The 12,665-nt window shown below is 37.3% G+C and overlaps 1 protein-coding gene across 1 annotated transcript in view; it reads left to right on the forward strand.

Annotated features, from left to right (window-relative positions):
• Positions 1-1,887: 1,887 nt before the first annotated feature.
• Positions 1,888-12,665, forward strand: part of RCAN1 (regulator of calcineurin 1) — a 40,396-nt gene continuing 29,618 nt past the window's right edge. Inside the window, exon 1 of the mRNA XM_026077680.1 lies at positions 1,888-2,327. Coding sequence (XP_025933465.1) covers positions 2,301-2,327 — 27 coding nt within the window. The 5' untranslated portion in view covers positions 1,888-2,300. The remainder of the gene's footprint in view (positions 2,328-12,665) is intronic.

Genomic DNA, 12,665 nt, shown 5'->3' on the forward strand with positions numbered 1-12,665 from the left:
CGGCCGGCTCCCACCCGCCAGGGCCGCTCCTTCCCCGCCGCCGCCTCGGGCTTCCCGTGGAGGGGGGGAGCGGCGGGGGCGGGCGCTGCGGGCCGGCGCCGCCGCCCCCTTCGCTCAGGACGGGGGTGGCGAGGAGGCTGAGGGGAGGGCAGAGGCTCTGTCTCCCCGCCCGCTCCCAAGACATGAAGCGAGTGTGGGGGGACGGTGACTTTATTCCGGCTGGCTGGCCCAACCGTAGGCGGCTGTGTAAAGTCTTTCTACAGCTGCCTGTCTCCTGGTTTGATCCCARGGGCCCGGTCTGAGGTTATCCTGCAGGTTAGGGCGAATAAGTCCATAGAGGAGAAGGGAAGAAACCTGCCTCTGATGCTCTAAACAGAAGTCAGAAACATTGCAGTTACGGCTTAGTGAGGAACAGCAAAGTTTGTTGATGCACCTGAAGGCATTTGGTAAGGCAGAAGGCAGCGTTTGGAGACCTGGACGTGCAGGGCACCTACAACCTAGAGTTGGTAGACAGGGAGCTGAGTGGATATAGAGCCTTTCTGCGTGCAAGCAAATGAGGTATCACTGGCATGAGCTCCCACAGGGTGTTTGGATATACCCCAGTGACTGTCTTATTGGCAGTAGCAGTAACTCCCAGTTCCTTGCGGGTACAAGATATGAGCACAGGGAGGYATTTACATACCAATTTAAGTTGTCTGAGTATCACACAGATCTGTAGTGCTTCTCTGAGTGGAGGAGCATTTTGTTTAAAATACTGTTCCAGAGCAGAGAGAGGTGATAGCGGCTGTCAGAGGAATCAAGCAATTCTACTATAAATTGTCTGAAGTAAGTTGCAGCTGTAGATGCAAAAATGAATATTTCAGAATTACTCCTCTTAACGTTATTGTTGGCTGTCTTGACACAGGAGGAATTCAAATCAAGCTTAATTTTTCACTCTTCATTTACTTGTCTCACCCCTCTCCAAAACAAATGAATGAATGAAATTTAATTTTTCGCTAGGTTTTGTAGTTGGTTTTGCTATCAGGCTCTTATTTTCCTAGTGAGTTTGATACTGAAAGGGATGTTCTATTTCTGAAAAGGTTACAATTAATGAAATGGACTTGAAAAAATAGGTAATTATTATACTGGTTTAAAATCCTATTAAAATAACTTATGATAAACAATCTAGAATTGTTACAGTAGTAGTCCAACAGCTCGACTGTGCTAACAGTCAGTTATAGTGCATTAAAATGAGCTGGACATTCGAATACAATGTAGCTGCATCTCATGTTACTTTCTAAGGTTATATAGTTTTTTAAGGGCAACATACTTTTGTATCACTTAGGTTACCTGCTGGTGTGGTGAGAATGGCACCTTTATGAGGATTTGCCCAATTTACTTTAATTCAAGATCATTCCAAATGTTCTCAGTTTTTTAGGGTTTTTTTTCCCCACCAAGGAAAATATCTATAATCGGTTCTATGTAAAATCATCAATAGCATGTGGAAATAGTATTTTCTCAGATGAATTCTGCAGGCTTGAAGTGCATGTTCTGAAACAGCAGTTAGATGGATGATGAGATAGAAGCATAATCCCTTGCAGGATTGGGAGGTATCTAAGTACTTAAACCATTGTTTGTCTTTCTAGTTTTCATTCCAAGGAATCTTTGTCTCCAGACACCTAACTTAGATCAAAATAAACTCTTACTTATATTTCTTTAAAACTACAATTAAAAAAAAGTTTTAACTGCTTACTTTCTTGCCAAGAGTGGCAGCAGAAAGGAATGCAGATTGCTTAAAATAATAAGAAAGTAACTGGAGATTCAGGATAAACTGTCTCATCTTAACCATGGATAACAGTATGTATAGTTATCACAGCATATATTTGCATTTAAAATGGCATTTTATAAATGTGCTGGGTATACATGGACTTTTAAGAGATTAAATAACAGTTAGGTGTTGGCTATGATCAGTGTCCTCCATTGAAATGAATAACTTGGCTTCAATTAATGCAGTTAAAGAGATGGCAACAGCAAACTCATTAGAACTGAAAAGGTACCACTGCTGTGCAGGAAAACAGTAGATTTTATGGACTGGATACACTTTTAACATGTTCTGCTAACACGTCAAGCAGCTGTAAAGACACAGAAATACTACGCTATGTATTCAATGAAAGGAAGTAAGAAGTTCCACTTACAACAAGCAGAAAATGCACAAAGCTTCAATAAAGCAATAACCTTCTTAGAGCGGGAGTTAGAGAATATTTATTTTTGCTTCCAGATGGAAATCCGGGTTATGTGGAACAGAAATTTCAAACTCTGGAATGCAAACTACCCTTCACTGCATGAAGGTGACTTCACTGTGTGAAGATACTTACCTGAGTTCTTGTGTGTGGAGTTGTTTACCACTGTTCAACTGGGGGAGGTGGGATGAGGCACCAAGGCTGGGTCTCAGTCTATTTGCATGTGTGAAACTTGGGTTTGGGTAATGTTGTTGGACTGTATGAAAAGAATAAAGTTGTATTAAAAAGAGGAAAAGATTACAGTGCCTTCCATGCATGCATCTGGTCCTGCATTAGCAGTCACTGACTCAGGTATCAAAGAAAATTGAGGTGTTTTGATCTGGAGTGACAACTTACTATCTTGGAATCATTTTCAGATGCTAATAACTTTAAAAAGSTATACTTGGAATTTTCTTACAATTAATTCTTTAATGCTTGCTTATTTTACTGGAGAGCAGATGCAGAAAAATCAAGCTTGCTCTTATCATTGTAGCAAACACTTGCACATAGCTTTGTTTTTGTGATGATGCAGGAAGAGTAAAGGCATCATAAAATATAACATCACTAGATTTAAGAAAGTGTGTATAAATATTCTGTGTGTTTTGGTCTGTGCAATATATTTCCTTCTATTTTAGGAATATCCTACTTTTTCCAGTGTGTGTAACACTCTTAAATTACCTTGTCTCCATAGCTGTGTTTTTTCTCTTTAGTAGGCCCCTTAATAATCCCGGATTGCCCTATTTGAGGACAGTTGATCCAATCAAAGGTGAAATAGAAGGACTGCTAAGAGAAGACTGACAACTATTTCTGTTTTGCCCTCCCCCTTTTCAAAGAACAATTTGCATATGTGTGAAACTCCCTCTGTACCTAGGTTTAGGTAGGTATCTGGCTCCAGGTCTTTAGATTACTGTTATCACCAAACTGCATGGGCAGAGATGTTTGAGAAAGCAGCTAGTGTAAGCTCTGTGAGTGGGCAGGTTGTCTTTATAGAATGTGAGAACATTGTGAGTTACTGTTCTACTAGATTTTCAGCTCCTGATTCTCCCAAGCTACATATGTCGTCAATTAAAACAGTCATTTGACCTAGAAGTAGCAGGCAGTACCACAGTTGGTATTTTGAGAGGATAGGTGGCTGGTCCCTGAACAGATGGATATTTAACGTCAAAGTTTATTCTTGTAGGATAGGCACCTATATAGCTTGGAATTAGTTCCAAGGGCTTAACAAAATAGAAAATGATTTCAAAGGCACTGTTTATTCAGTAAGCATTGTTGTTTAAAACAAAAAAACCCAAAAAACCCCACACACTTACATGTGATATAGAAATGGCTAAAGCAGATGGTAGTCTCAAGTCTAACATCTTGACTTCCATCTGATGCCTCTGGCTGCAGTATTCTCTCAGAGTTATGGTCCCTGCCATTCAAAAAGGGTGCTTTCTGTTCTGTTTGCATTGGTCACTGCTCTTTGTTTAATTCCTTATCTCTGAGTAAGCTTGCCTAGAGGCCATTTAATGTTATCTCTCACAGCAGCAGTTGTGAATATGTCTTCCATGCATCAGAAAGTTATCGGGAAAATCTCAAATATAAATATGGAACTATTTGTTGTTTGTGATCTTAAGAATGTCCTGGAGCTTAAAGTTAACTGTTCCAAAGTCCCAGTGAAGTTGATGGGAATACATGTTGAGGTTAGGCATCTAAGGCAGAACATCTCAAGAAATTTTATTGGATTTAGCTGTTACCTTTCCTCAAAGATTTGCACTTGTTCCTTTTGTCATCACTACCTATCCTGGCTATGAGAAATTTTATCTACAGAATAGGAAGCTAATGCTTCACAACTGCCAGCTTGGTTATGCCAATGTAGTGTGCTCTGCTGACCTTTTTATTAGTGGCTGTGTTGGCTGATGATATATCCTGTTTTGGATAAAGAATTGCAGGCTAGGGTCCGCTGTGTCTCATCAGATTTTCATATGAAAGAATAGATGCAAAATAAAAAGCGATTTCTGCCGAGCATTGTCGATGATACGAACCAAGCTGACTTCTGTGGAATCAGCATCAAGTTTAAGTCAGGAATAATAATCTTCTTCTTCCAGTAGGTTCTTTGAAATCAGCATTTTGTCTTCAGAATACCTCTTTGAGAAAGTGGTTGTTCTTTTGTTTTTGTCTTGTTGGATTTCCCTTGTTCTTCTAACAGAGAAAGTATTGAAATAAGCACTAAACCAATGAGATCCTTTTTGTGATACTAGTGATACTACAAAGGTGAATTTATATGATCTTTAAAAATCTCAAAATGAAATGTTGGTTGCATGTTCTTCCTCTTTTTTAATTGAGATATATTGATGTTGCTGTTGAGAAATCTGAAGTTTTTTGACTAGGTTTGCAATAAATTTCTTGAAAACAGACCATCCTCTCAAGTAAAATAACAGATCTAGTAAATGAGTTTCTCCTCTCCTTAATTCTCATAAGAGTTTCTCCTCTGACTGACTTAAATACCTCTTTTCAATGTCAATTTTAAAATCCTCCTGAGAATGCTTAAACACTTATTCTTTTCTTTTTTTTTTCTTTTTTTCCCCCCCTAAAACACAGTTGGAGGAATTCCTATAGATTCTTCATCCTCTTACCTGTCTTTCCAYAGTAGTATGAGAAAAGCTGTCTCAGATCTAACAAAAGCTCATCTGGTCTTCAAAGCTGGCTAATTGCATTGGAAAAATGCTGTTCTGATTTCCTGATATGTCATCTTCCTCTTTCCACAGGTTTTTTGATCATTGTACTGTTGACTTTATGCAAGAGGAGTCATAATACTTACTTAGGAAAGCAGTATTTCTTCATACAGCATGCAGATGAGTTTGATCTGTTGTAACTGTATTCCTGCATGCTTATTTAAAAAAGAGAAAGTGTCAGTATCTAGTTCCTACAGGCAGCAATCATATTTTTGTACACTTCTGTCCTCCTCAACTGGTATACAATTTTTAATAGCCTTTTTTTATGTCAGTAGAGGACACTTTTTTTTTTTTTTTTAATAGAACTTCTACTGTCAAATGGCAGGTACAGTAGATAATAGGCTTGGTTTTATCTTATAATCCTGGAGGGATGTGGCATACTTCAGTAATGATTTTAAAGTTCTGAATACAGCCACAGGGGGGCTAAATAACTTCATTTATGTCCTGGTAGTCCCTTGCTAAGTAGGTTACCTAGGTCTGCTTAAACTGTCAGGTTTCCATTTCAACTTAATTGTAGACAAATACCACTTATTTCATTTGTGGGGAGTAGGAAAGGAACATAAGTCATATCGAGGAAGAATTCAACTGTGGTTGACTGAGGAAAGAATTTTTTTTATATATAGCTAAGACATTGAAAGATTTTTATGATGCAGCTGTTTTCCTCAGAATGCTTTGAGATCCTTAAATTACTTTAAACTGCCTGTAGTTGCTGTATTCTGCTGAATCATCTTGCAAGTTACTGCAAACTAATGAATGTAGCAGAAGGTTTCTCTTGATTAATCAAAACTTACATTTGTAGATAACAGCTTGTTGTCAAAAGTTATATCACAGTGATAATTTTCCTCCAGAGCTTGCTAGGAAAAGTTTTTCACTAAAAGCTGGATTTTTAAAGAAATTTAGCTTGATTGTTTTTAAGTGTTTTGGAAGTATGAGTAAAGCAGTCTCCTAGGTAGTCTTATGTCCTCACATAACCTCCCCTGGCATGCACAAATAGAACTGCCTTTGAAAGTGTCTATGGTAAAAATCATGAGGGATCAAGCTTGTGTTTGAATGTTAGGCCTGAAAAAGGTCAGAAATCTCTGCAGTAATGGCAGATATATTGCATCTTGTTAATGATTATCATAGCTTTAAAAGTCTACCCTTCCTTTACCTTAGATAGTTTTAATATGGAAAAACTTGTTTGTGAATTGATCTGAAAATAGAGTCGTTGTTAAATGACCCATGCTTTCGGAAATTTTTAATTGACTTGCAGCCTACTGAAATGAGATGTTCAATGTATTTTGTATTCCATTAAATATTCAGAGAACTACTTCTACTTTACAGGAAGCTTGTCATATTTCTCATGATTATTTAGAAAACTTTCTTTACAAAATAGTACTTGGGTTTTCTGGTAATCTCTTCCTGTCGCATGCCTCATTAATCCTTTTAATCACACGTTTGGTAATCCTCTTATGTCACATGTTTAAAAAATATTTTAGAAGTAAACTTCAAGAAAGTGAATGTTTGTACATGTTTTTATTTGTTGTTTGACCAAAACACTGTTTACAGTGAAATGTTCCCTTAATGGGAATTTAAAAATTCCTTAATGGAATGTTTACTTTTCTGCATATATTCTGAGAGTTTCTGGTTTTTCTCCCCTAACATTTTTCCTTAAGCCATTTTTTGGTGCCTATTTTTATAATTCTTTCTATACTACTGCTTTCCGAAAAGGACAAGGGTTTAGATTGTTGTTCAAAACCAGATCCCAATGGCCTGTTTAACATGTTGAATCATGAAATGATTAAAAAAAAAAAAAAAAAGACAGCCTTCCACTATGAAAATTTTGTCATAGAATAAAAGTTCCAGAAGTATTAAGCTCCTGTACTTTCAGATGATGATGTAGATGTATTCTGTAGCTATTTAAAGGTTAAGGCAGACTTTTATGTTACGGTAGAGCACAATACCATGCTAATGCAGTTTTATGGCTCCTGGAGTGCATCCAGTCTGCAAAGCACATAAGCAAAACTTGTTCATATCTCTGCATGTGACAGCAGACATGAACTGTTGAGAGTCGCCAGGAGGCAACCTCCTCAGCTTCTTTAGGGACCTTGGAAAAACTTGCTGTCTTTTTTTCTAAAAAGATAACAGGCATGCTTTATGAACAATGCAAAGAGTGCTAACATTTTATACTGTATGTATAGTCTGTATGAAAACTTCAGCAATAATCCTAAGGATATAAAATATCTAGAAGGAGTGAAGTGAGAGTATTCCTCACTTTGAAGACAAGATCTGTACACTATGTAGTCTTACAGTAAATGGGAATTGTGATATCTGTAGTTTGCTTGGTGACAATGCTGTCCTCTTTTTTTTTGTGTGTATGTGTATATGTGTCCATTCTTTCTATACTCCTATGCCTTTAATAAGAAAATGGAGTTAAAATATGAATGTTGTTATATATTTTAGCAAGTATTAAAATTGTATTCAATTTTGGTGTGTCTGTTTAATTTAAGGATAGCGCCCTCAGTCTTCTCACCTGAGTGATGTTTTCTGGCCTGTGAGCCCAGAGCAGGTTTTCTAGTTGGTTGTGCCAGTTTCCATGTGGGACACTGCTTTGGTCCCCATCACAAAGGTGTGGTTTGAATAAGTGACTTTTTGAGCTGACTATTTTATTTCTAGAGTAAAAGGGTCCAAAGAGGCTGTACAGCRTAAAGATGTTTAATCAGGTGTTTCATGGCCACTTTTTTCATGTACTTTGGGGGGGGGCCTTAAATAGTGATTTAGGCTTCCTTTAACTGTTATCCCTATGTTAGTTATCCTTCTGGTGAAAAATAGAGATAATGCCATGAAACATTAGTAAAAAGCTTGATTCCATGAGGAGATGGAGACTTATTTTCACTTTTGTAGCTCTTTGCTATGCTCAAAACATTTCAGAGTGCTTTTATTACAAGTATGTGAATACCAGTTGATGTGCTGATAAAACAAGTAAGCTATTAATAGAGAACCCTCATGCTTGCAGCTTTGATTATCTCTGTCTTGTTCAGAGGAGGTATTTGGAAACAGGTTCAGATTTACAGCACGCTTAGACCCTCTCTAGGTGTCCTACTGTGTCAGGTGAAAAGAGTGAAATTCTTATTTCTGTGTCCAAAATTCTGGTGCTGGTTAAGTCCTTAAAGTACACTGATAATTCCATTTCTCAAGAATGAAAAATGTAAATATCTTCGTACTTAGAAATAAAATTATGTCATGTTATGTAATATGCTAAGAAAAGTCATACATGGGGTGAAAATAAGAGTTAACAACATTCAGGTCTGACATGGTTCATTGTAAATGGAAACAATTTCAGTAATGCTGCACAAGATAGTTGTTAGGTGTCTTAATGCTTTCTCCAGAATAAAAATAAATATTGTAAAATGCTCATTAATAACATAGATGTTGTAGATATTAACAAAAAGTATTCCCACATGAGCTTATGTGTGTCATCATTAGCCTCAAGTATTAAGAAAAGACCATAAGCAAGATCTATGCTAACAGAAGATTTAGAGCTTTAATCTTCCTAGAGAATCAAATGGAAACTTGAAAGAACTTTGGTTTAAATCACTKTTTTCTGGTCATGTTAAAAAGTCCAGGATACATTAAGATATTACGTAGTGTCCAATTCTGATCTCCCCAGTACGAGAGATGGAGGTACTGGAGTGAGCCCAGCAAAGGGCCACGAAGTTGATGAAGGGACTGGAGCATCTCTCTCATGAGGAGAAGCTGAGAGAGCTGTGACTGTTCAGCCTGGAGAAGAGAAGACTGAGAGGGGGATCTTATCAATGCATGTAAATACCTGAAGGGAGGGTGCAAAGAGGATGGGGCCAGACTCTTCTCAGTAGTGCCCAGTGACAGGGTGAGAGGCAATGGGCACAAGCTGAAACACAGGAAATTCTGTCTGTGTATCTCACTGTGAGGGTGACTGAGCACTGGAACAGGTTGCCCAGAGAGGTTGTGGAGTCTCCATTCTAGGAGATATTCAAAAGCCATCTGGACACCGTCCTGGGCAACATGTTCTAGGTAACCCAGCTTGAACTGGGCAGGGTTGGACTAGATGATATCCAGAGGTGCCTTCCAACCTCAGCCATTTGGTGATTCTGTGATTACTTTTCCTTATGTCTTTTTGTATCTTTTTTGTTTTGTAGGAACAAATTAAACTGTTTCCCAGGTATTCAGACACAGATATGCCCATGTAAAAAGAAAGTACGAAAATGAGAAATACAGAGGGTTAGATGTGATACTAACCCAAAGCTCATCCTGAACACCTTTCAATAAGACATTTTAATATTTGATAGTATAATCGTGAATACTTTTGTTCATCAGTAATGACTAAACTTTCCTATATAGAATAGGTTTAAAATGATAAAAAGACAGTCTTTTCAACAGCAGTTGTACAGAAAGCTGAATTGTCCAGCAGAGTTTGTTGCTGAAAATGTTTATTCAGTTGAGCAAGCTTCAGTAAATAATATTTCTATAAATTCACATTTATAAATAAATTACATTTATATGTATAAATAAATAACATTGGGCTGCAATAAAATGCTTTTTAGCGTAATAAGTGAAACTTCAAAAGAACTGAAAATGAGGAAAATATTTTAAAAATGAATAGAAATGTGATCATAATTTGAGGGGTTTTATAAGTACATATAAATAAGTAAAATGTATTTTTTAAATGGATATAAGTCATGGCTTTTGATGCTTGTCAGCAGATGGGGAGAGCTTTTTTGTTTTATTTTAATGGTATTCTATCAAAGATGTGTCACCTCCTTCAGATGGGATGCCAGGTAGTTATAGGGTGTTCCCACTGGCCCCCCCCCCTTTGCTCTAAGGACAGCTTGATCCAAAGTCTCATTATACATACTTCCAAAAAAAAATTTTTTTCTAATAGAGTAAGGGACCCAGCTGACACCCTTGTAAGTAACATAAGGACTTTATCTGCAATAAAAGCCTTCCAGACACTTCTGGCATGAAATCAGCTAGGAATGGCTTTATAATTAGTTATAGGTTTTTCCATTCAGATAGCCAGAAATACATTCTCCCCTCCCCAAGGGAAACTATATTTTTAAGTCTGAAGGTATTATTAATGCAGTACAAATTATTGTAACCTAGTGTTTATGAAGGATTTTCAGACTTGTATAAAAAAAAAAAATACTCGGGCTCCATCAAGTCCTGCAAAAAGAGTTTGAAGAATAATGGATTGTGATATTCTTTGGGAGAGGGAGCAGTGTGGGAGTGAGCTACCTCATGGAATACTTCTACTCTTATATTTCTCATAGAACACATGCTGGAAAAGCCTTGGTGAAGCTGAAATTTTCAGCTGTCTTCATTGAACCTGAAATTGAGTATGAGGTCTAAAATATAAATGATTTTTTTTCCTAAGTAATGCATAATTAAATAGTGGAACTCATTGTCCTAGAATGTTATGGAGGCCAGAAGCTTAATATTAAAAAAGAGGTGGGGCTGATTCATGGGTGGTAGCTATCAAGCAGAGTGGTTGGGATAACTTGATCTTTCTCAAAATCCTTGAAGTGCCATTGCCAGCATATGATGGGAGAAGAGTAGTCTGTTTGCCTGGCTTTATACCTTTTGTCTCTTCCTCCAAGTATTTGCTACTGGTTACTGCCAGAGATAACTAGAATGGTAGTCTTCTTAATTTTTCATCAACTGTGTGTAGTCATTATTTATTACTGCTGCTACTCAAAAGAAGAGCTATTAATAATCATAATATCTGCACTGGATTTTCTTTATTTAAAAAAGAAATCATTGTCCCAGATGGGCTTGATTCATCACTTTGGTGTAGAAGACTTTCAGATAGTTCAGATAGCTGTATATGACACTTTGATAATTGAATCATTTTTACTTTTTCTGAGGTTTTCTTTTTTGCAGTTATTTGTCCTGTTGGCAAACTTCTTGGAAGGGAAATGCACTGTTACCTCTTGAGCTAAGAGTGCATTACAAACCTGATGAGTTGGATTTTAGTTAGTTACGTTGTTTCTGTAGTACCAAATGTATTACAAAGCTACAAAAAAAAATCTGCACTGTGAGGCAGTATATCTTTTTGATGAAATGGTGATTTTTTTTTAGGAGTGGTAAATGTGACCCAACTGCCCTACTAGGACAGTGAACTAGGAGAATGTTGAAAGTGTTGTGATTACTTCTTCCTCTCTATATTCAGCCTGGCCAAAGGTTGTTTCTGACTGGAGAAATTTGAGTCAATTGGCAGAAGATTGACAAGGAGAAGAAGGTGCTTTTGGCACTTTTGTCCTGGAGGTTACATTGCCATATTAAGAAGCTGCAGAAAGCTTTCTTGAAGCATACRTGGGAACTACCATGAAAGCTTAACACTGTAATAGGTTTGTGTCTAGTCTTTTAGCAGCAAATAGCTTGTTACTGTGCAGTATTATGTCTTGGCTTTGATGAAGATTATGGTGAGATAAGGAATGTTTGACAAATGGAGATATGTGTGTGTGTGCATATCATGCATATACTTTATATATGTGTATATATAAATATGTATATATGTATGTGTATAAAAGTCTTGGTATTGACAAAAAAAGAGTCAAACTTTGACAAAGGTTCCCCTTTTAAATGCTGTTTTCCTCTTTCCAGTTTTTGTAGGTGAAGATGCCAGTCAGAATCCACATACTTAAATAAAATACATCTTCTATGAGGCTTCTAGTGAAAATATGAGAAAAGGAGGGCAACCTAACACTTTAGAATGCTATTATATGTTATGGAATGCATTATGATGAACTCCATCTCTGTTATTTCTTTATGGAATACTGATAAATTATTCAGTGCTGATGGTCTTGCTAGGAAGCTGCAGTACTAATATGTCAATTCCCACAGCAGACTGAGGTTTCTTTTAGTCCTACTTGTTGGCTAAAAGTGGGAAAATGTATGTTGCAGTCTGGTTTGCCCAGTTTGCAGAGGAGGATGGGATTAAATATGGGCAACGGAAGGAAAAAGTAGATAAGAATTAGAATCTATATTTCCTGCAGATTATGAAATTATTAAATAAGAGATGGTTTCTTGTGTCAAGTGGGCAGATAAACTTGTCAAGTATTGTGCTGAAAGCTTGTGTACATGGCTTGCGTAAGCAAGAGGGAGTTAATGGGAACCCGCTAGCAGTAATAGTCCRACTTTTGAAGTATGTGGGCGCCTCTTTGCAGGATAGATTTTTTTAATCAATTTCCTGTAGTTAGGGTTCTTGGCACTTTGGCCGTATCACTTCAGGCTGATAGCAAAGATCTGTTGGCTAATGGAAACAATGATTAAGGGCTTGAATTTTCCTGAGGCTCCAGAGTGATAGTGAAACAGCTGCTGTTGCAGGCAATGGAAAGTATGAATAACTCTTGCCTGGAGTTGTATAACCAAAGGAATAATCAGATCAGAGACTAGGTTAAATTATTGTGACTTCTGACTATTAAAAACACTGTTAGCCCATGTGTTCACGCCTCATTACAGCATATAATTTAAAGGCACTGAAGAGCCCCCCTATTAGACATGAATAGATAAAGATATTGCATCAGGAGTCAGACATTTTCCTCTTGAGAAGGGAGTAGGGGGAAAGGTCATTTGCCCGAGAGGTGTGTAGATTTAAGCAACTTTTTGAAGTTTCTTCTTTGATGTACACCAAGTGAACTTTAGAAGAAAAAAATATTAGTAATGTAGCCCACAG

The sequence above is a fragment of the Apteryx rowi genome, unplaced genomic scaffold, assembly GCF_003343035.1.
Source record: "Apteryx rowi isolate R43461 unplaced genomic scaffold, aptRow1 scaffold_46, whole genome shotgun sequence".
Taxonomy (NCBI): Eukaryota; Metazoa; Chordata; class Aves; order Apterygiformes; family Apterygidae; genus Apteryx; species Apteryx rowi.